The sequence below is a fragment of the Columba livia genome, chromosome 5 (genome assembly GCF_036013475.1).
Source record: "Columba livia isolate bColLiv1 breed racing homer chromosome 5, bColLiv1.pat.W.v2, whole genome shotgun sequence".
Lineage (NCBI taxonomy): Eukaryota > Metazoa > Chordata > Aves > Columbiformes > Columbidae > Columba > Columba livia.
The window spans coordinates 10,962,022-10,988,731 of NC_088606.1; the positions used below are offsets into that span (position 1 = coordinate 10,962,022).

Here is a 26,710-nt window from a genome sequence, read left to right on the forward strand (position 1 = left end):
GGCAAGTGAGGTGCGGATCGGGCAGAACTCCGGTGAGAGGGGCGCTGGCACTGAGCGGCAGGAGCTCAGTGAGGGTCGGGCAGGGCCCTGGGGTGGCTGAGGGGCCGCAGGGACCTGACGTCGCGCGAGGCCGCGTTTCCCGCGCGCTCCGGTGCACGAGGAGCAGCGGCGGCAGCGGCGCTCGGCTGATAGCGGAGTGCGCCCTGGTCCTCCGCGGCGTTAGGGGGCGCTGCGCGGCGGCGGCGTTCTCGAGTAGCCCGGGGTTTTCTCTCGTCCTTTCCCAGCATCCCCCGCGGCGGTAGCGGAGACTGTCCCCAGCCTGGTGACCTTCGGCGGCCGCCCGCGCTCTCCCGGCCGTCACGGTGGGTTCTGGCCCAAACGCGGCCTGCCGGTTGTTGGCGGGCACCGCCCTGGGGTGTCTCAGGGCGGCTGTTGTGGTTCAGCTGGGGGAAGGAGGGGGAGCGGGGGCCGCTGCCAGGGGCGCTCGAGCTCAGCCGTTACCCGCCCCCCCGTGCGGTTGGGGCTGCGGGTCAGGCCCCGGGCGGGCGGCCGGTGCCCCGGGTGCGGTGCGGGCACGGCGGGGGGGCAGTGAGGAAGCAAATTCAGCGCTGTTCCTGGTAGATGTCAAAAAAAAAACCAAAGGCCTGAACGACGTCGCGCCCACCGAGGCCTTGGGGAAAGGCTTTTATCAGGGTGTTAATTGGAAATAGAATCACTTATTCTCTTCTTCGTAGTGGTGGGAGAAAAAGCCTTTGCTTCCTTTCTCTTCTCTCTGCTTGTTTGTTGGTATGTCTTGATATTCTGCTGTAGCAGAATGACAGCTATTACAGCACTATTCATCTGAAACTCCAAATACTGGGAACTTAGGGGGAGGTGCAGTGTTCCTAATAGTATTGCTGGAAGTGCAACACTGTTTCAGGCAATCTGTCCACAATAAGAAAATTTTATTGAAATGTCTGTTCATAAATAAAGATAAATATGGGTTTGTGTGTAATTATACATTAATTATCATGAAGACGTTTTCATTAAGAAGCACCTAGATTTTCCCGGTGGTTTTGACATTGGCTACCCTTGCATCCTTTTCTCTTTGATGCTTGCCAAAGGGTGCTTTACATTTAGTAATGGCAAATAAGTAAGTAAGCACTACCTCATAAAAGTTTAATCTGCTTTTAAATCCTGGGACTCTGTTTTACCATACACTGCCCGTATATGTATATAGCTGACTTTATTGAGTTGTAGTAAGTGTGAATAGTGACTTTACAGGGGTGAAGTGCTATACGTAAGACAGTAGAACATGTAGTATTTCAGTGCCTTGTGGGGCAAATGTGTCCTAATATGTATGGGGGTTAGGGTAAGCTTTATTTTAAAACATCATGCAGTTTTCTGTTTGTCTAACAAAGCTGTGTAGAAAGGGAAAAAATAAACAGGCTTCTTGCACTTGGAGCGTATTTTGAAAGTAAAATATCCATAATAAATCGTTAATTCAGTAGCTTGACATCATTTATTTTGCTATTTAGAGTAGAAATTACCATGTTGGGAGAGATAGCTTTGGGGGTGGGAGGGAAACGAACTCAGCAGTGCAAGTGAGCAGCCTCTCTGGCTTGTCTGGAACGAAGCTTTTCTCCAGCAGAGCTGTCACTGATGGGGAGAGTGGAGCCTAGTTATTGCTACTCTGCAAATGCTCGATTGAGTAATCTTTCCACCCTTTCATCAGCTGAAAATTATTATTTTTTTATTGTCTTAGCCCATAAATTGTGACCTTAACTCTGAATTTTCATTGCTTTCGTTTGGAATAAGTACTTTTGCATGTTTGGGGATTGATTTTTTTAACCTGTAAACTGCTGCTAGTGTATATCAGGAGTGCGTATGTACATAAACATATATATGTGTGTATATACTAAAAGTATAGCAGGTAAGAAACTCACCATTGCAAAACTTCCTGTAATTTTCAGATGGTGCAGTCCATGATTCCAAAGTCATTGAGAGCCATGAAATTCTACTTCACTACCGTGTATCAAGAGATATGGGTTGGTGTAGCATTAACAGCTTATGCCTATTACAAAATTTCATATGGTGGTAAGTTACACATTATAGTCTTCATTAGCTGTTATTTTAAAGATAAGGTTTGTAGATGATAATCTACAGTTAGAAATCAGTCATGGAAAACATGCAACAAATAAGAAGTTAACACTCTTACTTAAGGCCAGGTATTTGCCATAAAAATTTAGAAGTTTTAACATGCTCAGTGTATTATAGAAGGTTACACTACCAGAAATACTCAAATACCAGTGTAACTGTGCCAGCGTTATGAAGATTAGGTAACTTAGTTATTGGTTTTTAAAACTTCCATCTAACTTGCAAGCTATAGCCAGAGACTTCTGTAGATTTGTCCTGATGTGGAATGTAAGGGTGTTTTGAACTAGAACTTACTTTGATTAGAATTTTTTTAGAATCCTTATGTTTTTGAGTTTTTGCTCAAGATCTGCAAGAAAATACAGTTTTCAAAAGTTTTTCCCGTGTGAATTTGTGAAAGGTAAAGTACTTAGTTTATTTTGGGCGGATGCACCTCAAAATGTGAGGTACATCACTGAACATTAAAATGTGTGTACGTTGGTGATAGTGGAGCACTTTCTCAGAGGAAGAAACAAAACATCTAATGTAAAACCAATAAATTAGAGTGGGTCAGGTTCCTCAAAGCAGAAGGGTATAACAGATTATGGTGTCTTAAAGGTCTTGTTCTTCAATTTTAGGCTATGCTGAAAAAATTCCAAATCAAAGCCTTTACTAACTGTCATGAACAATTACATGTTATAAACTGTAGAAAAACTTGACAGGGAAAGGAACTCACTGTGGGAACAGTTGAGTGATGTTACCTCAGTATTTCTCTAGCTTTGTCCAAATAACTTGTAGCATGTCCAAAGATGTAACACTACACTTAAAAGCTTACGTAAATATAAGTAGACTAACAGTGAGAAAAAATATAACTTAACTTTTGCTTTAACTCATTTAATTTCAAAAATTGAAAAATTGACAGACTTTTTCAGGTGTGCATTCATGTTATGCTACTTTTATTTTCATTTATGAGTTAGATAATAGATGTGGTGTAGGGTTTTGAGGGTCAAAACCTTGATATGTGGCAACTGTATGCTAGGCATTATTTTAAACTGAAGCTAGCTTTTAATAGCTGTAGCCTCTTCAACAGTTTGGGGAACAGTTTTGCAAATAATAGGTATATTTATAAATAGAGTATGCTGTAGAATAACTTAGATTGGAAGGGAACTCTTGAGCTCACCTGGTCCAAGACACTGGTTGAAGTAGTTAGGGCAGGGTTAGATCAGGTTGCTCATGGCCTTATTCATAATTCAAATGAATATTTTCAAGGGTGAAGATTGTACAACCTTTTAGGACTGCTGTCCTTGTGAAAATTTATTTCCATCTCTTCTTGTCTGATCACTGTGAATCAGTATTTTAGGAGAACAGCTACAATGGGAATGTAAAATAAGCTGTTTCACTCAAAGGAAGACTTTAAAGCAAACTGTATTCTTGTCACTTCAGTTTCTATCTGTATGTTGTGTGTATTTATATCTATATATTATGTAAAATAGTACCATTCTGTATACATTTCTTTTGAATTACAGTAGGAGTCTTCATGGCTACAATTTCTAAATGCATGGACTCTTGTATAATTAAAAACAAACAACTTTTAAGAAATCAATGTAAGGTTTACTGACATGTGCCATGGAAAGTAGCTGTTGTACACTTAAAATCTTCCGGCTAATTAGCAAACCATAAGCAGTATAATCTAATGGAACTTTAACTTTTATTGTTCAACTTGGGTTTTTCTTTTTTTCCAGGCAAAAAAGCAGTGGCAGACAGTAAGTATTAAATATCTAATAATCTGTTGTATTTTTTACATTACTGCAGTAAAAGTAGCTTAGAATATTTTACATGAGTTTGGGGCTTAAGTTATGAATTTAGAAAATGTTTAAACACTACTTCAAAATATATAGTTTTGCTTGTATTGATAGTTTTATAATCTAGAAACATCTGTGAATCTGTATCTCTGTCTTAAATTGTCCTATGCGGAGGTTTTAGGAGTACAGTGGAAGTGGTATGCCTTGATTGGAGGGGTTGAAATTATTTTAAATAATAGTAACTATAGTTAATGGAATTACTTCAATCAGCACAGTCTTAAGAGTAGCTGCTATTTTAGCTGTCAGGAAACTAAGAAGTTTAAACTTGTATTTTGAATTTTTATTTTTATATCTTCTATAAAGTAGTGTTTAGATATTTATGGACAGTTTTTTCTGACATCACACTGGAATTTTTCTTGAGCTGCTATATCTCAGCTAACTTTGTGTTCCATGATAGACAGTCCATTTGCTCCTAGTCAGACTTCTATATGCAAACATTATTTACATTTAAAAATATGTAATTAGTGAAAATACTGCCAAGTAGACTCAAGGACAATAGCAAGAATAAATTTTGATTTAGGAAAAACCATACTGAAACTAAGTAAGAATGGATGTTTGCCTATAATAGTGCTTTAAAGCTTGTAAAAGAGGATTTTTAGTATTGACCCAGTTTATATGCAGTTTGAGGTTTTATTTTATTTGACAGAGCAGTGGAATCTGCCACTTCTTGTGCTCAGATGTAGAGTTGCCTGTTCTAGGTACTGAACAACGTTCCTGAATGGATTTGCTCTACTGTTTGAACAGCCTAAATTGTCTCTGTGTTTCAGAGTCCTCCGGTGCTGGCCATCATTAAAGACCTCTTCTCTTCTTGGAGTATGAATTTGGTGGTTCGTCATCTGTACTGTAAATGAAGCAAGTTACAACCATAGGGAAGTTAATTCTAAAACTGTACCTGATCCAACTGCTGTAATTGGAGAAAGAATAAATCCATTGAGCAACAAGGAATTAAACATGTTGGACAAAGTATGCCTGTCGAGGGTTTAGATTGTGAGGTGACAATAAAACCCTGGCAGATGTATTGTTAACCTCTTCTCCCCCCGACTTGCCCCTTTTGCTCCTCCCTCTCCCCCCTTCCCACTCAGGACAGGCGATCGGGAGGGAAATAAGGACAGAGAGAAGACAGTTGGAAGAAATTAAAGATGTTTTACTAATGCTACTAATAAGAATAGAGAAAATAACACAAAATATACAAAACCAATCTTGAAAGTCTCAGCAACTGCAGAGCCGGCAACCAAAGTCCTGGATTAGACTCTGCAGCCAACCAGAGCTGGATTCAGTCTGTCACTAGGCCTCAGTTCGCAGGGACAACTAGCAAGGTCCTCTCCTAATGTCAGCCATGAGGAAAAGAGGGAAAAAGGGACGAGGTCCTCGTGATCTCCCACTTTTATATGAAGTATTCACGTGAATGGAATGTTATACACAGTTGGTCAGTTTCTTGGTCACTTGTTTCTCGTTGCCCCTTTCGCGAGATGTCCATCCATGCTTATCAATAAGTTTGCATTCCATTGCTAGGTTTACCAAAACATGTGTCTGGTTCTCCAGGAAAATGCAGTTAATATGAAGGCTTTAGCTGACAGGCAGAATTCACTGAAAGAGAAACTTGTTTTTAACAAAACCAGGACAATGCCACAGTGTATTGTTAACCTAATTTTTAGAATAAGGATTTTTTGTTTCCTATAGTTCTTCCAAGTTCACCTTTTTCAACAGTACTTTGAGAAAGACCAGATTTCTATAACTGAACTTCTTAATAGAATTAGCCAACATTTCTTACAATAGCATTAAGTCCTTTTTTTTTTTTTTCTAATGATACCTTTTTGCCTACAACTTTAAAAATGTCATTTAAAAGTATGCCAAATGTGAGGACTTCATTCTTAGCTTTTCACCAACTTACAGTGCAATAATTAAGGTTACAAAAACTTATTTTAAAACCTTACCCTTTTTTAAAGAGTTCTTACTTCTGCAAGGATTAAAAGCAAAAGCTGTATCGTTATTAAAACACTATGCAAAATGTTTAAAGAGGTTTTAAAAAGTACATTATTGACAACTATTTTTGTCCTTCATATTTAGTAGAGCTAAGGAATTATGCTGAAAGGCTCTTCCTTTAGTCACAAATTTTGCAAAGGAGTAAGTAATAACATGCCCATATTGTATGAGAAAACTGAGATTACATGGGCCATCAACTGCCATTTGAGTTTATGAAAATCTCAGAATTGAAAGGGAATAATGAAATCACACATTGTGGCAGCAGTTAATATAAGCATAAACAAACAATTAACTGACTTCAAAGAATTTTTCTTTTTCCTGGAAATTTAGAAGTAATATATGTATTACTAGGAAGGGTCATTAGTGGTTTCTTGTAGGCAGCTGTCAAAATCACTTCATAGGTATTGTTATATTTTGGAGACTCTAGGAACTGATATCTTATGAACATCAGATTTCAGAACTGTACATACTGAATTCTTTATCAAGGATACATAGTATAAAACCAAAATTGGACTTCATGTCATGTTTTGTTTAAATTTAGCCTAATCTGCTTTTGAAAAGATCAAGAGGCTTAAGTCATTTAATGACTTAATGCTTACGTACATCTTTTTAACTACTTCACTGAAACATCTTAAATCTTTCAGCTTGATTAAAGTTTTGCTTTTTAATCGTTCTGATTGCAGTATCTGGCTATAACTTAAATATTTCGTATTTTAATACTTGATAACCTTACCTGCACAGGGTAAGCATTCCAAGCACTGTGTAGCCTTTAGTTTCTTAAAAATTTATACTTCTGCTTATGCTTAATAGGTATACCTACAATGAGGAAAGCTAACAGTCATATTTCTCTGAAAGCTTTTTTTCAAAATTCAAGTATAGCATTGATAAATTTGAAACGAATAAGTGACATCTATCTTTCATGCATTCTTGACATTTCTTCCACAGTTGTCCTTGTTGCATCTTTCCCTTGATATGTTTTAGCTGATTCTTTCATCATTTCTGTGTGGGTGTTTCAGTGTTTCCTCACCACAGAAGAATGAATGGGAAGTCAACTCACTATTTGTTTCTTTACATAAAGACAAAAGCCTCCAGAAGGAGGGAGTAGAGAATAAAAACTAGAAAAAAAATGGAGCTTCACATGAACAGATATTAGGCCAGTGGTGATTACAGGGTGGGTCAGAGTTGTGGTTTAGTTAATAATTTATGCCGGGTAAGGAGCTATATGTGCATTTGTAATGCAAATTTACGATCACTAAGTTATAGTTCCTAAGGTACTACACATACTTCAAATGACCTGCTTTAGCAATTTGCAATTACAGAGCTGAGGAAGACAAGCTAGGGAAAAAACATCAATCGAGGCAGGATTTGCTTCACCATAGCTAGAACCAGCACACTGGGCTGAGCTACATCAACGACCTGGCTGATCTCCTAGACGTTAATTGAAAAGCAAGAGGAGCTTCTGCTAACCTGCCCTTGGAGCAGTTAACTGCACTATTAGGTAAACTTAACCTTCTTCAACTCTTTATGCTTCTTGATATCTGACATACTTGACTTTCTAGTAAGGAAAGGAAGTACATATGGACAACAATGTCTGGTTTATGAAAACTACAGTTTCTACTGAAGTAATGCTATCTGCAGTTGATTCTTACGTTAGTGTATCTCTGTCAGAAATTTCTAATAAGGCTTCAGAATATTCCTTCCTGTTTGTGATACTTAACACAAAAATCTCTGCAAGAGATAAGGGAAGTAAAATTTCTGTTTATGTTTAAATAGCTTTTGTTTTCACTTAAGTAGGATCCAGGAGGAGGAAATTTTCAGTCAGTGGTTTGACTCAGGCAGAAATCAATACGCCCGTAATGTGTAACACCTGTAGTACTGTCTACCTACTTTCTGTTCCTCTATGCTGAAGCATACCAGGTATTATAAAAGACAATAAAGGAAAGTTAGCTAAGGCATTGTAAGTGCTATTTCCTATTTACAGTGAAGTGTGGAAGGAGTAATCAATTTTCTTTGCAGCACTAGCATCTGGAGCGTAGCCCTAGGTAGAGAAGCATTGCAAAGCAGTACCCTTTAAGTGAATACTCTTAATTTAGAATATGTGCCCTTTTTTGTAATTTACCTAAGGTGATGTTGAAAGCTAACTCAAAACAAAAAGGTTTTCGTGTTCCCAATAGGTGTCTATATAGAGAAGCTTCAGCTACTGAATAAACCTATTTTCTATACAAATGAATATTTAGGATCAGAATTTTTATTCATCGAGGTGATATTAATCATGATTCACAATTAAACACTGGTGGGAGAAATGCTTAGTGCATGGATCATGCTGTATCCAGTTAGCTGCTGCTTCTTTATATTTTTGACATGTCTAAAATGAGAGGATTACATTTAAACTTTATATACTAAAATAGTTCAGCAATTGCATTTTTCATTTGCCTGTGATAAAGCACCAGCAATGGCAAAAACTGACTCTTTACTGCTTTTGCAATGTTAAGTGCAACAACGAGCTCCTATAGGGCCTAAGAAACCTCACCTAAATACCGCAGCACCATCTTGACCAAGTTTTGCTGTGGCATTGGTATTTTTTCTTTAAAGCAATGCAGAACATGAAAGCTTAGCAGAAGGGACCTGTATTAATAACGACAATGCTAATGCAAGGTGTGGTCTTTTTTACAGTACAAGTCATTCTGTATTTGCCCCTCCATATCAGGTCGTACTTACGGCTAGGATTTCTCAATGTGGAGCTCTGAGATTTCTAGAACATTTTCAAGTGTTGTCCTACAATTAGGAACCTCAGAGTATCCCCTGCATGCTAATAAAGTATTGTGGAATACCATAGGGGAGCAGCAAAGTACAAACCGAGCCAAGGAAACATTAGTCACAGGGCCCAACCTACTTAACCTCTTTAATGGCTAACTTAGGAAAAAACCCAAATGTTTATTCATGTTAATTGAGAGGATGAGTAAAGTTGCAGGAAATGATCTAAAGGAACTGAAACAGCTGAACTAGTCTGCTATTTATCTGAATCACGATAGCAGACCACTGTTTGAAGTACAAATCCAGGCTGATACTGAGCTGGTATGTTTACGTGTATTGTGCTTTCAGTTCCCCAAGGAAGGAAAACTATCAGGTGCTTGTTAGGCACAGGTGATGATTATATGTGACATCACCACCAGATGGCTGAAATGAAACTGAGGAAATCAATGTGTGAAATCTCTATTGTTTCATTTACGGAAATCTGTAAAGCTACTAGGGAGGAAAAAATAGCAAGATAGGAGGTTCCCTGAGGCATTAAATGTTGGTTAACAATTCAGTAAATAGGGGAACAAGAAGTGGCAAGATAGTGCTTGAACAGCCGGCTCTTCGTACCATAATTCCATGACCTTTAGCAACTAACATTTAGCAGCTAATATTCTCTTCACTTAAGAATATAAAGCCATATGACTCTGATTTGGTAATTTACAAAGAACTCCTAAACAAGAAATTCCTGTAGTCTGTAGTCCTGTAGGCAAACTATTTGGAAACAGTTACTCTCTCCTAACTCAGAATGAACTGACCACCACAATAATGGATTATTTGAAATTTTTAATTAAATTCTGCTAAGGGTACTATGATCTCCTTGGTTGTGGTTTAACAGTATGAGTACTCTGGCAGCTGTACCAGCTTGTGAGGTTTCTACCCATATACTATAGAGCCTTGCTCCTCATAGTTTTGGTGATACAACTATTTGTGACTCAGATCAGGCAATTTTTCATATTTCCCCCCCCCCCCCCCAAAATGACAAAACAAGCCTTCTGGGTTTTTTTTTCTGTTTTAATTTGGATCCATCTCCTGATCCTCTTTACAGCAAACCTGGTTTATAACTTGCATTACTGCACAAAAATAGTACTTTTTTGCAGAAAAGGAGAAGAACCAGAATTTCTAGCTTCCCATTCACTCATCCAGCTTTCCTAAGTCATTGTGTCCCTTGCAATCATTTAAAGGGAATTTCCTCTTCATACCCAGCTATGCACATGATCAAAGTACTGTCTCTCCCAAAGGAATTGTCATCGTTGTCAACACTGACAGGAATAAAAAGAATGCAGAACTCCACCCTGTATACAAATCAGGAACGTCAGCTTGTGCTTCAGCAAAAAGGCAGAACTATACTTCCTTCCTCTGTGACAGCACATCGCTTTCTCAAGTCGAAAGTATCACTTATTATAATTAATTGGGACAAACAAACGAACAAGTAGGGAAAAGGGAGAACGATTATACCGCAATAATCTAATGCTCCATACTTGCATGAAGAATACTTTTAGTAATAAAGGATAAATTTGGAAGTGGTTCTTCAAATGAAATTATTGGTTGTCATGAAATGAAAACACATTATTATGACAATACACTTTTAATTATTATGACCTTCGACAACCTAAAGTAACTTTTTAAAATTGACATGACCTTTAACTATTTTATATCCATATCATCACAGTAACTTCAGCTATCTGCTGGAACAGACAATAATGATTTCTTCAGAGCTAATGAAGTGTGTGTGCTAGGAAATGATAATAGGGACTTTGTGGGTGGTAGAACTAACAGTATTCTCAATGAATCCCACCTTTGGTGACTACTTCTGCCTACACAGATTTTTCCTGCAGTATCAGTTGTAGTCTTCATTTCTTGTTTTAACCTGTTGTGTTTAGCATACTTTTGATAATATTAAGAATTGCTGCAATTAAGGGGGAATTCTTTAGGTATGGAGTAGGAACTGTTTTGAGATTATTTCATATGGAATGTTATATAAACAAGCAAAATGGCAACAACTAAACTGAATACAGCCAGAGTATTCTGGGAGGAAAAAAGAGGGATTAATAAAATGGATTAGAATGTGAGCAGGCATTTGATACAAGACCAAGAATACAGGGAAGGATACCTTTTTTTTTTTTAGGGTCTAACCTAAAGCATTTCTACTTCTATAATTAACTCCATTATTTATCCTGAGGATATACAGAGAACAGTCTCAAGCTGTACTTTTTTGCAGCACTATTATTTCAAGCACGGTACTCTTGATGCTTCAGGTACACCTTTTACTGTAGTGTATTTGTACAGAAAAATAGGCCAGTTTTAAATTCTCTTATACCTGACATTACAGTTCTCTCCTTATGTTGTATTCCACATTTATTTTCAAGCGGCATGTGAGATGATAATTCTTTTTGTCCCAGTTAGGACCTCAAGACACTTCTTTAAAATAATTAGCAAAAATTTAAATTATGCATGGGTGTTTTTCAGTAAGCTAAGAATTGGAGACATACGGGTTTTAACAAAGGATCTGACTCTTGTTTCAGTAAACAGCAAGACATAAATACTTTTCAGCATACTTTGATTTAGTTAATTTTTTGGAGTAATGCAATTATAAAAGGAATCTTGCCAAAAATATTTTTACTTTGCTTTCAAATTATGTATTCTTATTAACGCTAACTACCACACCTCTTTTTAAATTACGGCTACTAATTTAAACATGTACTCAGGCCTGTCTAGAAGGACAGAAACAGAAGGCAAGAAAAAAGATGGTGTAGAACTTTTACATAGCAGTTGGAAGAAAAAGGGGAAAGATTCAAGTTACTTGTGTGGTAGCTTGTCCTTTTATAGAATAGAAATACTGGTTTTGAATGTGAGACATAAGCAACAGACAGAGCTTTAAGGTAGCATCTAATCATCGCTGAGCAAGTAGGCTGTTATTGTGAGTACTTCTCCATGACGAACACACTCCTTTCCAGTCTTTCAAATCTTCTGAGGTTCAGCTGCATATTATATCTTTGAATAAATCAACCTAAAATACATTCCAGACACATGCTGGTGATACATTTTCTACTGTCACAATTTCTAGGGCTTTTCACTGAATAATTTTCAGTAGGGTTCCATCAATGCCCTGTACAATTCATCTCCTTTATTGTTGATGTTCTTCTGTTTAGGCAGCTAAGAATTGTAGTAAACCTTGTCATGGGATCACAACAGTAAAAATATAATTATTCAGAAATATGTTTCAAGACAAGCTACTTAGAGGCCAAAACAACTTGGCTCACTGATGTTCCCAGGATTAGAACATCATTACCTGGAAAAGCAATATTTGAATTTTAAGGATCAGTAAAGCACAAAAACATAAAATGTCTTAGATTACATCTGCTGGTCAGATTGAATGCAGCTGCTCTTCTATAAAAATGGACTATTAAAAAAGTGTCTGACAGAAAAACTCAGATTAACAATAAATTGCATACACCTGTATAGAAGACAGCCGTGCTCTGACAATTTTTGGTAATCAAAAAGTGATCACTTAAGGCCTTGGGGTTTTATATATATATATAGATATATCTATATATATATGTATATAGATATATCTATATATATATATAGATATATAGAGATATAGATATAGTGCAGAAATGTTTTCCATAGAGGTGTGTCTTAAATCATAACCATATCTTGTTTCACAACTGTAATGGTGCTTTATTTAAATAGATTCGATACTTTCTATTGTATTTTTGGAGGAAACTTACCTTGTGTATTCTGATCTGTAAAATCTGTGATGAGTACACACGCAAAAAGGGTAAGGAATGTTATTTTCAGTAGCAGAGTCTTAATAATGTAGTTTAAATACTAAGTATAAACAAATTACAATTTTTTACAAATACACATTTAATTTGTTTTATAATTACTTTCTCCTACAATATGTGAGTATTCTTCTGTTCAGAGACATGTTTTTCTCTCCAAACCTCCTTTGCACATCACCATCACAGTATCACAGTATGTTTGGGATTGGAAGGGACCTCAAAAGATCATCTAGTCCAATCCCCCTGCTGGAGCAGGAACGCCTGGGTGAGGTCGCACAGGAACATGTCCAGGTGGGTTTTGAATGTCTCCAGAGAAGGAGACTACACAACCCCCCTGGGCAGCCTGTTCCAGTGTCTGTCACCCTCACTGAGAAGAAGTTTCTTCTCAAATTTAAGCGGAACCTCTTGTGTTCCAGCTTGATCCCATTACCCCTTGTCCTATCATTGTTGGCCACCGAGAAGAGCCTGGCTCCATCCTCATGGCACTCACCTTTTATATATTTATAAACATTAATAAGGTCCCCATTAATAAGGTCACCATGTCTCAGTAATTGCTGAGAAACACCTTCCAGTATATCCCAGACTTCAGAATCGAGCACAGAACTTTCCTAATCTCCTCTCCCAAGCTGTAGTCCTTGAAGTTCACCCATTACCAGGTACAACAGCAGGAAGCATGAGCTCCATTATGTTACACCCTCTGCATGTTTTTTCTTAGTAGATCTACTTACCTCAAGTAAGCTAACCAAGAAAAAGACATATTCTAGAAGAAGATACACATTTCAAATTAGGAATTACTGGGTTTGAATATGGGAATAATACAAACTTAACATAAAAACCTGTATCTGATCCAGCAGTAAATATAAGGAAAAAAAGCAGATTATTTTCAATTATAGTAAATTATAGAGAAAAGTAGTTGTCGATCTTAAACAAGGAAGTGGTGGTTAACAGAAAAGTTGAAGATTAGCTGCCCATCATTTTTGCAGCATGGGTTAAATACTCATCGTGTATCACAGAATTCTGCATTAGGCTTTTAGCTGAGAGAGAAAACATTTGAAATCACTTCATACAGAAATTGTTGAAAACACTTGAGTACTTGACTCACTGAATCATGGCTGAGACACGAGAGAACAATTTTAGACTTACAGTAACAAATGAAATGGCTGGACTCAATCTTAAAACATGACCTACCTGTCCTTTTCCCCCTCAAACTTAGCCAAGTGATACACCCAAAACGAAGTAGCATGTAAACAAAGGAGTAAAGTGAAGCATTGACTTGCTACTCTATCCCCTCCCTAATTAATGTTTCAACTAATAACCCATCATCTAGTTAGTCAGAGATACTTCCACTCATCATGGGCATATGGAAAATTTAAGAAAAAAGTTTTTGTAAAGAAGTATATTGAGAGTCCAAATGGTTATAAACCTAAAGCTACAAGCACAGAGGACCTCTCCCAGGACATTTAAGCTTTTGTTTTCTCCACCCTTTGGAATATAGTTAATGGTTTCATCATTATAAATTACAGGGAAGCAGAACAAGATTTTCCGTCTGTAAAAACAATGGCACATAATTCGTCTTATAGAGCTGTATCTTCTGTAGCTACAACATGAAAAATTAACAGTACCTTTTAGCGTAAGAATTTTATGGGAGTGTATAGTAACACATTCTCAATGAGGCCACAGCATTCTCTACTAAGTGCGTTCTGCATCACGTGTGTTGGATTTAGCATACAATTTACGTTATTGTTTAAAGAAATTACATCTCTAATCCACCAAATGCAGGGCTGAACCACATGACGTACCAGACACTCAAATCCCCAGGAAGTGCACACAGCTCTGCTATATACAGATCACATGGCTTCACTCCTGCTTTAATTATTATGCTCCTTTTTAGAATGATGCACTGAGTAGATTGTGCTATGGAAACTTTAGAACCTTAGTCATCTAGTCCAGCATACATTACTTTAGAATATTACAAGGTAGCGATGAAAAAGTATCTTTCTCCTGTTCACGTGTCTCAAATACTGTATACAAAACAGACATCAAAGTGTTTCTTTTAGATTATTATTTATAGTTTATCTCTGAACAGGTTTGGTGGGGTTTAAAATGCATTGGCTGTATATGAATTCAAACATGGCAACATATGACTATTGTTCAGTATGAATTCCTTATTGTTGCAGCCTTAGGAAGTCAGCTTGATTCTGGAATGAGAGGTTACTTAAGGCCATAGCTAACAAATTAAAATATCTTTCCTTTAAATATACACACTTTACACAGTATTTCACAAAAGATTTCAGGCTACCTGCTGTGAAACTCTCCTTGAAATACTTATTTTTTTGTTTGTATCATCTGTTACATAGTGCTATACTGCATGTTAACTGCCTGGCAAGTTATAGAAGTACTTTTGTGACTCAACTTCTAAAATAGTTTACTTACAGCTAATTCCTCCTGCATTACAGCAAATGCAAAATGTGATTTTTGAAAGGAAAGTTGTACTCTGTAATAAAGTAATCCCCTCATTCATTTAGAATGGATACATTAAATTTTTGTAATACACATAAAACCCTCCATTCTCAATTTTTAGACATTTGATTCTGCCAGTTGTGAGGAAATTCATCCTAACTGTCACCATCCAAAAGTCTGCCCTCTAATCTGAGCTAGTCATCCAGGCTCCATCTTAAATCAATAGAGAGATAGGCACCTTCAAAGAGCAACAGATTTAGATAGTGGGATGAGTATCTCGGCATGGAATTAATTGCCTGCAGAGCTACCTCTCTCTTCCCTCCCCATCCCCATTGATCTACAGAAGGAGCCTAGATGGCTGATTGAGACTATCCGCCTAGCTTCTAGATTACTGAAGTTGGATAAGACAGATCCCACCCTAAATGTTTGACCTCTGTGTCTTTCTGGCTATAAATAGGGGTACCTGTTATTTCAAATAAAACCACATGAAAAGAAAAAAAAAGTTTTAAATTAAATAAACACTTATTTTCCTGTGACACTTCAAAAGCCTGAAAATATTCTCCTATGCTCCAGAAAAGCATCTTAATAATGCAAAATAAAAAAGAAGCAGGAGAGAATCAGATGTAGTAGTTTTAAAAACTTTAAAACGCATGTTTTAAAATCTCAGTAGAAGATACTTAAAAAACACAGGTAGGAATTGGAACTTCATCAGGAGCGCTCCTGAAGATCTCATTAGTCCCCCATCTGTATCTCTGGCAATCACTGCTTGTCCTAAGAATAACATGCGTGATCAAATAAGAAGCCTGCCAAATTAGAAACTGCAGTTAATATTTTTTTCAATAAATTTGGTTAAAATACAAAATTTATTAATGGTAATTTTTCTCTACCATAAATTTCAAGTACTTTAGCAAAACACTAAAATGATAGTTTATACATTTCAATCAAATGTTAATTTATAGCTAAACACGAGCTTGGCACAAATCTCAAACACTAACCATACCATACCACAGTAATTCTTCATTTTTTGGTGTTTTAAGTTGAATAAATGTCTGTTAAGCTATAGTGGCTTCAATTTGTAAAGTTAAATAATATTGCTCTGTTTTTTGTAAGAATCAATAGGAGCATAAAAGGTATTTGCATAACATGTTTCCATCCTTATACCAGCAAATAAGCACAAACCCTTTCCTATCGAGAAAGGCCAACAAAATTAGAGCACCTTTCACAAAGGCAACGTATTTCAAAGCAAGTAATTTGAGTTCTGTACTTCTGGCTTTATCTGCTTCCATAACCAAACTCTCTTACCTTATCTTCGTAGGCATTCCCCAAATCATGACTGCCTTTCACACAACCTCACTTAGATAAGACAGGCAACTAACTTGTAGGCATCACTGACCCCTTTGGCCAAACAACATAATTTCTAGAAAGTCAGACCAGTCATTTGGTATGGAAATGCATGGGCAACTGGGAAAACAAATTCCACGTTATTACAAGTGATTTGTAGATTTATAAGTTGGAATCAGAAGATTCTATAATGGCTGCTCTCTTGCTTGACTGATAAAAGTGGTTCCTAAAAAGATACTTCCATGGGAGAGGAAATGTTAATTTACCACTCCACAGGTAGAGTTTTAAGTCTATGCTTTGTAAAGATTGGTTTATTTTTTTCTTTCCTCATTTCTATGGGAAAATGGAGATGGGAAGGGATGAATCAAGTGGCATTTTTCAAGGGAAGCAGAAATGGGAGTAGGAACAGGCTTGTATTTATATAAAAAGTACATGCTCTACCTGTTGAAGGCATTTTCTCTTGGTCCGAAGTATCCAGTTTGTCTGGTTGCTGCATTGGCTGAACCTGTATCTGCCAAATGCAGCACAAGGTAGACAAACTTTTATACCGGAGGCCATGACTCCAATGGAGGCATTGCATGGAGGAGTGCCTTCCCTCCCAGCACCAACCAACTACACCATATTATCCCACTTTTCATTTTGTCAGCATTCCTACCTCTGCAATGGAAAAGTAATGGTGTGCTAATATTTATAGTATTTTAGTTTTTATTATCAATTACTGAAAACAGGGAGCTCAGCTGTAAATTATACCTGAAAAGAAATTATAGATCATCATTTTTAAGAATCACTGGCAAAAAAAAATCTTACCTGGTTAAGGAAAAAAGCATTAGTTTTTAAATAATAAGCGTGGCAAAATGTTTTCCCTTGTTAAAGTCAGAATTTCACTACAGATAGTAAGAAGACCAGTACATTTCTATTCACTGTTATTCTTTTGTTCACTGAAGTTCTGTATGAATTTGATGAAGATAAGCTCCTACTTTTTTTCTTAAGATACATCACTATGAGCACATTATGGCCTCTTTCATTTCACACCAGCTGGGTTGCAGGGTTTATAGTATTCTGAGTACATCTTGGAATTCTCTGTTGGGTCAGAAGTATCAGAGTCTTACCCATTTCCAAAGCTGTGTGTGAGGCAGAATCACAATTTACAAGAAACTGCGTATGATAATGGTGTTATTGTGAATAGCGCTCCGAATCGTGCTTGCAAAATAACTTTAAACTGACAAAATATTACCTTGTGATGCTAATAGGTTATTCCCTCAGGACCAATTTATTAAAAGAAGCAGAAGCTCTGACCTACCCCAGAGCTGACCCCAGAGCCTGCAAATACACTGATAAGGATATGCAAGGAAATCTTAGGCAGGTATATATTATTAAGACAATTTACACAGTTATCTGGTATAAAATCTTACATTAATAGGTAAAATTTAATATATAAGGTCATAGTTGAGATTCATATGCTATTATCACTTACCCACAAAGACTTACACAAACAGTATCACAGCTCCTCTCAAAAACTTCCAAAGTTACATTTTCCACTCCAAGCTGAGATCTGTCATGGTGTTCTACAAATAAAAGCAACAAAGTCTGGAAAACAGCCATTTACAGAAAGAATTGAAGCACTGGGTAGGTCCATGTATTTTGTAGATTAGGATTTAAGACTCACAGCAATATGAAATTTGTCTACATTGCATGTGTTACAGTACTGGCATATGGCGATGTTTCGGCTTATAGTTGAGCTTGGACTTCTTCCAAGCTGTTAACTTTCATCTTGCTGTTGTAGCTCTGCAGAACGAGACACCAGAAAACGAAGAAGCTAAACATTACTTTCAAACGTGAGACCACATCTCACGGGAGGCTGGTGTCAGGCTCGTGGGCAGGAACGCCACCCCTCCTGCTGTCAAGGGGTGCTCTGTACATCAGATTTCACAAGTGATGCACGGCCGAAGGGGCTGTAAAACCCGGGTGACACTAGCTGTGACGTTATTCCAGCCACGCACCGAGCTGTGTTTCGCTAGAGCAGGACCAGCTGTTGTCAAGCGACCTGCCCCGTGCACCCGCCCGCCTTAGGTCACCGGCCCGGGCTGGCACCGCGGGGCGCCCGTCCCGCCGTGGGACACCAGCCGCCCGCGCTACCCGCACCTGCCAGGTTCCCGCACCGCTCCTCCGCGCCCCAGCGCCCAGCTACAGCCACCCTCGCAGCGGCAGAGCCGGGCCGGGCGGAGCCGCCCCACCGCTACCGCATTCCCCGAATTCCGGGGGCAGAAAGCGCCCAGAGCCGCTTCCCGTCCTTCCACCGCCGGGGCCCGCGGGAAACCGGTCCCGGGCAGCCCGTCCAGAGGGAGCATCACCCGCTGGAGGCCCAGCCCCAGGGCAGGGCAGCGCAAGGGGGAGGAGACCGGGCCCGGAGCGGGGTCGAGGGGAGAACCGCGGGACGGGGCCCACGACGAAATGCGGAGCCGCAGGAGGGCACGGAGGTCACGGCGGGTCTGTGGGGGGAACCGGCTCCGGCGGGAGGTCACGTGCGGCACGGGAGCGCGCACCTGCGCAGCTCCCGCCCCCTCCCCACGCGGGCCGTGCGCGCGCCTGCCGCCACCGCCCCGCCCCGCCCCCGGCTCTTCCCGCCTCGGCCAATGAGGCCGCGCGAGGGTTAACCCCTGGCTGGGCGGCGCGGGCGGAGCGGAGCAGGAAGCGCCGAGGGAAGGAGGTAGCGAGGCCGCTGCTGCCGCCGCGCTGAGGAGGAGGAGGAGGAGGGGGTTGGGAGCCCGGCAGCCCGCCCGCCGCTGCCTTCGTCTCTTCCTTCCGCCCGCTGTAGGGAGCGGGGCGCGCGGGAGGCACCTGTCACAGCCGCCAGGGCGAGCGCGGCGTCCTCCACGGTGAGAGGCGGCGGCGGTGGCGGCGGCAGGAGAGGCCCGGCACGGCGCGGTGGCAGCCTCGGCGCGGCTGGCTGGGGGACGACTGCGGAGATGATGCCGGTGAGTGGTAAAGGGGTTGAGTTCGCGTCGTCGCCTTCCTGGCCTGGCGCCGCTGAGCCGGGCGGCGGGACGCCTTGCCTTTTCCTGCGGCGGATGGAGCGTGCGGCGCCGCCGTCATCCCGCCGTGCCCCGGCCAGCCGGGACGGAGGGCGACGGGGCTGCGGAGGCGCCGTCAGGTTCCCTGCTGGGGGTGGGGCCGCCGGTCACCGCTGTCCCTGGCTTCTGGGGGGACATGACCTGCTCCCGCTCCTCTCCTCAGCCAGGTGCTGCCGGCAGAGCCGCGCTCGGCGTTTCACCGGCCGTGACAGGTCGAGGGCCGCGTCCCCCCGGGCTCTGCCCTCACGTCTGCCTGACCGGGCTCCTTCCCCGCCCCCCGGCGCCCTCTTGCGCCCGCGGCGGTTTCGGCGGGGGCAGTGGGCAGCGCAGGTTTCGCCGTCTCGGTATCGGCCAGCAGGAGAACGGGCCGGTGGGCGCCGCGGCCCGGTGTGACGCGTGGGTGGGCTCTCTGGGTTTCTGTGGGTGGGTGTGTGTGGGAGGGTATGTTTGTTTGTTTTGATTGGTTTTTTTTTTCCCCCTTCCAAACACCGGTTCCTCCCGCCCAGGTGCGGGGAAGGGTTAAGCGGTCCCGGGGCACCGGCTCCGGCCCTTCGGCCGCTTGTCAGGCGGGTGCGGGCGGCAGCTTCACTTCAGCCTCACCGCCCCTGAGGAACAGGCGCTCTCCCCTCTCGGGTTCTGCCACCTCTTTTGTGAAACCGTTGTTTATTTATCGAAGATAAAGCCTTTCGTTTTCCCGCAAACAACCTTGATTGTCTTTAGTGACAGAATCTCTCTCCGTTTCCTTCCTCCGTCTCTCCCTCCCCCTTTCGCTGGGGGCTGATGCAGTGGTCAGAAGAGAGTTGTTCTTGATGACTGTTCGTTTTATGACAGGATCCTCTGAGACTGAGTAATGAACAATGACATTCTTTTTGCTGATTTCTTTCAAACTCTATTTGATCTCAAATATGGCTTTATGAGATACTCTATATAAAGGAGGATCTCCCATGTTTTCTGTAATTCCAATAGAAATGAGCTTTTTATTTACAGTTGCTCTGCAGTATTTGCAACAGAAGCACTGCAGAAGACTGCTTTTCATTGCTCTAACTTTGTTTCGTGACTGAAAGGAGGAAATAATACCTGAAAGTAGATGTAAAATTTCAGATTGAAGAGTACAGGTAGTGTTTATAAATGAGGTGTTATGACAAGCTCTTTAACATGATGTGCTCTTTAACTCACAACTTCTAGGTACCAAAATATTCTGTTGTTACTGTACAAGAATTTCATTGCACTGGATACACTAGAAACCAGCAAGAAAAGGTTTTTTCCATAAACGTATGGATGTTGGCTTGTAAAAACAAAACCCAAGGTGGCTGTCAGCTTTTTCAGCTTCCATCACAACTTGGGTTATGCTTGATGTTCATAAATTTCTTATAGAAAACCTAGTATGCCAATGACAGGCTAAGTCTGAACAAATATATTTGCTTCCCGTTACTAACCTGTGTGTGGGTTTCAGGCTGATGTCATAATTTCTAGAGTGCAGTGACTGACCTTTTATAAAAGTTTTTTTAACCTATTTGAGTGTTTCTGCCAGTTTCCTGTGTTACCTTCATGGTCGTTTAAATCTTGCAGTTGTTTGTGCTTACTGGAGGGCGTTAAGAGATTCAGACTTTTTATGTTTTTGAAACATACTTCAAAGCATTTTTAATACTGACAGCTGAATTTTAATAAAAACAAATTACCTTGCTACAATGGCAGCAGTGTTGCAGATTAGAGCTTACTGAATCTGAGTCCATGTTTTACTTTTCTGAAGAGCTTTTAGATGCTGTTATGGACAGTTTGTCATAAGGTAGTTGGGAATATGCATATTTAAATGGACACTGTGACAATGCCTTGAGTCTTCCAGTTTCTTATCCCAGCTCTTTTATTTATGGACTGCAAGGATGAAAAAAACCAAACTCATTTACTGGAATAATCAACATAAAATATCAAAATAATGTGAACATATGGCTGTAGAACTGCACCAAATGTTTTGGGTTTTTTTTACTTGAGATTTTGTTTTCTGAAAAGGGAGAAGCTAGTGATCTAACTTATGGGATGGAATTCCTTGAATTCATATTCATAGAAGCTTTTTTCCTCCCTGATCCTGTTCTGTGGTTGTTGTTTTTTTATTTTTTGGATAATTAACAAAAGTATATAATAGCAATAGGAGAGACTTCAATACTACTGGACTTGAACTGTTGTAACAAGTGGATGTTACTACAGCTTTGTGTCATCAAATTAAAAGGAAATGTTATAAAACTTTCTAGTTTTTTATGACTTGCATTTATCAGATTGGAAGTAATTTATGGAGGCCATTTTTAGATTGGTTTTTTTGCATTCTGTACAACCGTTTTTAATAATGAAGTAATATTTGAAGCACAGAAAGTAGAATTATCTGTTTTCCTCTTTTCCTGTGTTTTGTTGGCAGTGATTTTTTTTTTCCATGTGGGGAACAATGTTACTTCCAAGAGGTTTTTATCAGTTATGTTTTCTTTGATGACCAGGATACTTCCCTCTCTGTTCTTTAGCATCTTTTCCATCTAAGTTCATATTGCGTATTCTACTTTGTTTTTGAAAAATATGAAAATAACTATTTTATTGGTCCTGAACACAATTGGGCTTCAGGAATTAATAATGACATGGACTGCACTTTTCTCACCCATTGTTTTTTGCTTTGCTGGCATGGCACATCCGTCATAAACTCTTGCATTGCCTCCAGGACATAAGGGCTGTGTGTATGATGAGCTTATGATGCTACGCTGAATATCACCTCTACTAAGGAACTTACCAAAAGAGTTGCTATAAGTATGCCTTGAATATAGTGATTTTTTTTCACTGAAAGAAACGATTGGTATTTATTAAATTCTCAGACTAAAATGTGCAAACCCAGACCTATGTAATATCCTTTCAAACAGGAAATATTTTGGATTAAAACAGTACAGTTGTATTTTGTTTACAAAAATATTGTGGCTGTAGCTGCTCTTTCAGCCACATAATCTATAACCTGTTTGGAGTCTAATTATTTTTTCCTTTTTTTTTCCTTTTTTTTTTTTTTTTTTTCTGCTGCCTCAGTAGTGTTTTTGTGGGACTTTAGATTTGGTTTTGGAAGAGTGTTGGAAGTTTTTCCTTAAAGAATGCAATTTCTTCTTAAAGAATGCCTTTTCTTCTTGGATGGTAGTTCCAAAATCGCCTGACACGTATTAGCCATATTCCATGCATACAAGGGTGCAGATAAAAAGCCGCTCCTGAGGAGCACTGTTTCCCTACTTAAGAAGAGATACAGTGGGAGAAGGAACTGCTGCTGTTGAGAAATGTGAAACACTTCCTACTTCACACCCAAGTTTTGGGTATCATTCTTCTACAGCATATGTGAAGTAACATGTCATTCCAAAGGCCTAGAACTATGTAGAGTCTGTTCACCATCAGTAAGTAACAGGAGAGGTGATGGTGGATACAGTGTAAGAACTGTGATGGACTGAATCTCTTAGGAGGAACAGTTACTGTGGCATGTTCCCCTCGCACCCATTGCTGCAGAGCTCTCCTGGTTTTGCCTTTAACTTAATTGGGAGAAACTCTAATCGGTAAGATCACAGCATTCACGGTTTTGAACGCACCCAGAAGGAACAGTGTGGGACTTTATGTGAGGCTTAGAATCGAAGACTTGTTGCCGTGCCTGTTTTTCTGTTTAGGATCAGGTGCTTGTGTTTGTTTTAACAGAAGTGAGAAGGGAATAGTTTGAAGAATGTTTAGTGTGGTGTGGTGGCAGTGTGTGATTTTTTTATTATATTTTTTTCTAATTAATTTTGTTTGACACTGCAACTCTTCTCCAAAGATGACCATGACTGATGCATATTTTATGTTAGACTAGACAATATACAAGTGGATCTTGAGTATTACAGTGTGCATTAATTCTTAATTGCTACACAAGTTCCTGCCCTATGAAGACAGACAGAATGTCTGATAAAACGCAAACCAAAGATGGGTTTCTGTAATGGCTGGTTTTGAATTAAGCTGTATTCCAGGTGAATTAAGAAAAAAATTGTTGTTGTTGTTTTGTTTGTGTTTTTTGCTTTGTTGTTTTTTTTGGGGGGGTTGGTTATTTGTTTGTTTGTTTATTTTCCAAGTGAGTATACACTTTTTATGTATTCAGTCTAAGACCTTTCTCAAAGAGTACAAAGTGGGCATTCCTTATTCCTAATTTAAACCAGAATATTTTCAAATCAGTGTACATTGTTCTCTTCCCTTAGGAAGGTCACTGCTAATATAATTCTACGTTGTAAAGGTCTAAAGGAAGATGTGTCGCTTTAAGTGTATTAGGAATTTTCAGTGATGTTGAGATAAAATATATTACAATTAATTCAGAGCTGTATAGTTATCAGCAATACTGACATCCTTGTTTGCTGAATAAATTTGAACTGACTGTAGAGAATAATTTGCAAGTTTATCAGCCATTATTAATGAAGTTATTTATTGCAACAAAGCTTAAAGGCCATTTCATGTTTTTTTGGATCATGTCACTGTTTTTTTTAGAATGTTAGAATATGGCCTGTTTCGTGGTAAAAACAAGATCATCAGCTTTGCCATCTCAATGAAAACTACTATTCATAGGCTACTTTGCTAGTAGAATGTTTAAACATATTTAATAGATATATGTGGATTGTAATGAAACATATGAAAAATATTTGAGGGAAATGATACTCCCTATTAGTTTTTCTCCATAGGTTAACATAGATGGGATTGTTGCCTACTGCAGACTTTAGAGATAATAGGTAGTTATTTGACAAAAAAATGCCATTCTACCAGATTGAGTTATGTTAATTTAACAAATTCAAGTTTGATGTGTAATATAGGCCTTCTTACTATATTGTAAAAAAAAAAAAAAAAAAGAAAAAAGAAAGAAAAGAAGCTAGCTTATTATTTTATTTGTATATCACAGGATGTCAGGCATTGGAAGGGACCTCAAAAGATCATCCAGTCCAATCCACCTGCTGGAGCAGGAACAGCCAGATGAGGTTACACAGGAAGGCATCCAGGCGGGTTTTGAATGTCTCCAGAGTAGGAGACTCCACAACCTCCCTGGGCAGCCTGTTCCAGTGTTCTGTTACCCTTACTGAGAAGAAGTGGAACCTCTTGTGTTCCAGTTTGAATCCATTACCCCTTGTCCTATCATTGGTTGTCACCAAGAAGAGCCTGGCTCCATCCTCCTGACACTCACCCTTTATATATCTGTAAACATTAATGAGGTCACCCCTCAGTCTCCTCTTCTTCAAGCTAAAGAGCCCCAGCTCCCTCAGCCTTTCCTCACAGGGGAGATGCTCCACTCCCTTAATCATCTCCGTTGCCCTGTGCTGGACTCTCTCCAGCAGTTCTCTGTCCTTCTGGAACTGAGGGGCCCAGAACTGGACACAATATTCCAGATGCGGTCTCCCATTGTGTTAAGAGTTGTCCATACATAGAATAAAGACAGTGCCTTTTTGGAAGAATTTTCAGTCTAATGCTTTGTATTAAAATCAAAGGTCCAATTTATTATTGTTTTAAATGTTCAAGGGGGTTTAGTTCTTTTTTTTTTTTTTTTTTTTTCTTTGTCCTTAGAAGCTGCAGGCAGCTTCAGAAATAAAAATAATTGTTGAGAATGGAGGTTTGAAGAAGCAAACAAATTATTGCCTAATTGGGGGGGGAGAAGTTGTCTTGCTCCCTATCTGTGACTCACTGTTGGAATTTATAAGTCTTACATGTTTGTCTAAATTAAAAGCTTATTATTACCATACATCAGTTACTAGCCCAGGATAGCTCAAAATACTTCAACTGTAACTGAATATGCTAACCTGGGACATAGGAGATTGATTCTTGGGCTTGTGTCAGACCCCAGCAAAGTAAGGTGGTTTTTTGTTTGCTTGTTTGTTTTGGTTGTTGTTGTGGGTTTTTTGTTTGTTTGTTTTTTTCTAATTGGAAAATGATATTAGGTGATTTTTTTTTTCTTTAAAGTCTTTCTTCACTTGTTTTATCAACAGCTTTCTATCAGTCTTGAATGCTGAGTCTCACTGATTCATAAATTACTAGATATTTTTTTTAAGTAAATAAATATTGTGAAATAATAATAATAACTTCAGGTTGGTACATTTTGCAAGTAGTTTGGAAATCTGTCATTAGAATATTAGGCAATATATTTATGGAATGTACTCAATGTTTTGAGCTTCTGAAAGCTATTTTTTTAATGACGGACTATAATATAATGATATTGTGCAATAAGATACCATCCTTCAGAAGTGGATTTGTGTATCAAAAGGAACAATGATACCCGGAGGACAAAGCATAAATTCTGTAATAATTCAAAGGACAATCAAGAGTATGAACTGCTTAGTGGAGGAAAAGTATTGAACATGAATTTTTAGTCGCTTCACCTAGGTTTTAAGTCACTCTGATAATTTTCTTACATTGTGCTCAGAAGCAGGTCGGTGTGATCTCACTGGTCTAGGGGAGAGCGGGTTTGTCACTGGGGCCGTGGGATGTTGGGCTGAGGTTCCTCTTGGGGCTGAGCTGGTTTCACCGTTTCCTCTGCCCACGGAAGAGGCTGTTTCCTCTTCCTTCCTGCTCATTCCCACCGTTTGCATTGAATGGTCTGCACGGCTTGTCTCAGTAAACTGAGCTGGGTTGCTAAAAATGTAAAAAAAAATGTTGTATTCAAAGAATGTTGGATATGTACATGCACATATATATATTTTGCCAGGCTAGTGTGTTATATCAGCTCACATTGTGACTGTTGTGTTGTCCGTGTTGGTTCAGGAGGGAGGAGACCGCTTGGCTGAAATTGATAACAGAGGAGGGGATAGGGAAGCGGAATCTCTCCTCTTCGGTATTTTTGTTTATTCAGTTCAGCTTTATTGTGGAGCTGGACTGCAGGCAGTATATTTTGAATTTTGTTCTCTGGCTGTTTACCAGGTGAATAGAACAGTGAAGTGAAACCGAAGAGCTGTGCAGTGCAGTAACATTGTTACTTCTGAGATAAGTTACGGTGTCACCCTTTTTCACATCTTTATTGGGTATTCAGTAACATTTTACATTTTCCCTGAAACGGGAGAAAGGGATTTTTATTTTTTTTTTTTTGTAAAATGTATGGTGTTTGCGTGAATCTTGAGAAACAAATATAAAGTTGGGAAGGAAAAAAACAAAACAAACCCCTATATAACTTAGGTGGCAGTTGCTAGTCTGCCTTCATTTTCCCCCCACTTTGCAGTATTGTATTCCTTCAGATTCCTAGCCATGGTTTCTGTATCCTCTAAGATTCATAGTGTAATTTAACCTAGTTCTTCAGCAGTGG

At 39.5% G+C, this 26,710-nt stretch overlaps 2 protein-coding genes across 3 annotated transcripts in view; both read left to right on the forward strand.

Annotated features, from left to right (window-relative positions):
* The first annotated feature begins 138 nt into the window (after nucleotides 1–138).
* ATP5MJ (ATP synthase membrane subunit j) lies at nucleotides 139–4,940 on the forward strand. Its single transcript, XM_065063378.1, has 4 exons — nucleotides 139–362; nucleotides 1,953–2,076; nucleotides 3,855–3,875; nucleotides 4,742–4,940. The coding sequence occupies exons 2-4, from the start codon at nucleotides 1,953–1,955 to the stop codon at nucleotides 4,765–4,767; spliced, it is 171 nt and encodes a 56-aa protein (XP_064919450.1). The 5' UTR covers nucleotides 139–362; the 3' UTR covers nucleotides 4,768–4,940.
* A 2,100-nt stretch (nucleotides 4,941–7,040) lies between these two features.
* Nucleotides 7,041–26,710, forward strand: part of PPP1R13B (protein phosphatase 1 regulatory subunit 13B) — an 84,686-nt gene continuing 65,016 nt past the window's right edge. Inside the window, exon 1 of one of the 2 annotated variants that reach the window (XM_065063351.1) lies at nucleotides 7,041–7,455. Coding sequence is in view for 1 of the 2 variants with exons in the window: in XM_065063350.1 (XP_064919422.1) it covers nucleotides 19,309–19,317 (9 nt within the window). In the remaining variant the exon portion in view is untranslated. Of the gene's footprint in view, nucleotides 7,456–18,978; nucleotides 19,318–26,710 lie in introns of those variants that run through there. The other variant, XM_065063350.1, reaches the window with a different exon arrangement.

Bases quoted from the DNA above. Each gene is read 5' to 3' on its own strand.
- ATP5MJ (XM_065063378.1), top strand. From the start codon at position 1,953: ATGGTGCAGTCCATGATTCCAAAGTCATTGAGAGCCATGAAATTCTAC. The intron at 2,077-3,854 runs GTAAGTTACACA...CTTTTTTTCCAG, and splicing joins TTACAAAATTTCATATGGTG to GCAAAAAAGCAGTGGCAGAC. The intron at 3,876-4,741 runs GTAAGTATTAAA...TCTGTGTTTCAG, and splicing joins CAAAAAAGCAGTGGCAGACA to AGTCCTCCGGTGCTGGCCAT.